The sequence below is a fragment of the Trichinella spiralis genome, assembly GCF_000181795.1.
Source record: "Trichinella spiralis strain ISS 195 chromosome Unknown Scfld4, whole genome shotgun sequence".
Lineage (NCBI taxonomy): Eukaryota > Metazoa > Nematoda > Enoplea > Trichinellida > Trichinellidae > Trichinella > Trichinella spiralis.
The window spans coordinates 7,934,536-7,936,285 of NW_003526943.1; the positions used below are offsets into that span (position 1 = coordinate 7,934,536).

Genomic DNA, 1,750 nt, shown 5'->3' on the forward strand with positions numbered 1-1,750 from the left:
CAAATTATTCACCGTTGCAGTTTCAAGTTTACCAAGGGAGTGACAAATACTCAGTTGTAGCATCATGAGTAACTCTTGATTATACTGGGAGATTTTAGTTAAATCTTCTTATTTCAATCCATGAATGTACTCTAATACATACAAAGTTTCTTCGTTACAAAACATCCATATATGTATTTTTATATATGTCGATGAGTTTTGCTGTTTACATGAAAAATCATGTTTGACGTTTATACATTTCATATAAAATACAGTCGAACTTGGTTAAGTGCATAAGATTTTGGCCGAAAAAAATTTCCTGTAGTTGATTAAACGGTAAAATAATGGATAAGTGCATGGAAATTTTTTCGAAGTTCCATGCTCACTTATAACCAAGTTCAAATGTAATTTGAAATGCAACATGCGTTGGACGACCAGTAAGAAAAGGCGGTGAAAATTTGTCCCCAAGTCGACCAAATCCATTACAAAATCACAACTGTTCTGCTAAATAAAATTAAAATTGATATTTGCTACATGCGCCTTATTTTGCATTGCCCAAATTGAGGCAAATATCCGTGAAACGTTTTTATCCCTATTCCCTGCAAGAGTAGATGACATTTAGTAAAATGAAGTTACTTTATTCAAAACCGCGTAAAATTAAGTTTCCTTGTAAAAAATTTGACAGTTTTAATTAATTCTAGAAGTATATTAAAATTCTGATTTTATTTGCTCACACACAAAGAAACATTGACCAACTTCTAAAGTGTTAAAACTGGAAAAAGTAAATAATACCATTCATTAAGTTGCGTGCTTTCAAGCACAGCTGCATAAGACACTGAATCAGCACATAAATTTTAGATATAAGTTACGGTATTAGAAACAAACAAGCGGGCTGACGAGCATAAAATTACATAGTTATGAACAAACTATAATGGGATGCATGAGAGCTCCATTGAATTATTGAGCTACTGTCATGAAATATTTTCACACCATCAATATGTTGAATAGTTGAAAACATTTCATAAAATATAATTTATCAGAATAAGTAAAAACATCGAATATTACATGCAGTGTATTTTATTATTCAAACAAAATAAGCACTATCATCATATATCACATAAAGATCATCTTCAATATTACAAAAATCAAATGCGCATTGAAATTTAGAAAACAAGTCAATCTAAATTTATGCAAACGTAAAAGGATAATAATGAAACATTTTATAAAAATTTTAAAATAAAATATGCAAGCTATTTTCAATTTTTCATTGGTTTTCTTCATCGTTGAAATTTTCATCATTTCCATTAAGAAAAATTCAAATTTGCAACCTTCGCCATATTATCAGCAAGACGTTGAACATTTAACTTATTTTCAATCAAAATACGGATAAAGTGGATAGTTGATCTCAAATTTCTTGCATTTGCCGCACAAAAGATTATTCTTTTGAAATTCTTTGTAAATGTGAAATTTTCAATAATGATCAACGTGTCGGTGATCGTTTGAATTGCCCATAAAACACTTCCATGTTTTCCAACCAATTTCTCAACATCCGAAGATTTGATTATTATTAATTTCTTATACCTATACGGATTTCGACGCATAACGTTTTCATGTTTCACCGGTTCAAAAAACAAATCTTTCCGTTGCTGTTCATGAAATGACAAATTTGTGCTCATAAAATCATAATAGTATTTATTCCACTCATCAGCTTCATTTCTTCTCGGAATCGGTGCCAAGAAATAGACATCATCCGATCATTTGCTTTCTATGG

At 30.3% G+C, this 1,750-nt stretch overlaps 1 protein-coding gene across 1 annotated transcript; it reads right to left on the minus strand.

Annotated features, from left to right (window-relative positions):
• Positions 1-1,283: 1,283 nt before the first annotated feature.
• On the minus strand, positions 1,284-1,650 carry Tsp_01937 (conserved hypothetical protein; the record flags this gene model as incomplete). Its single annotated transcript, XM_003377698.1, has 1 exon — positions 1,284-1,650. A coding segment is annotated over one exon (367 nt), but the record flags the coding sequence as incomplete, so codon positions are not given.
• Positions 1,651-1,750: the final 100 nt, after the last annotated feature.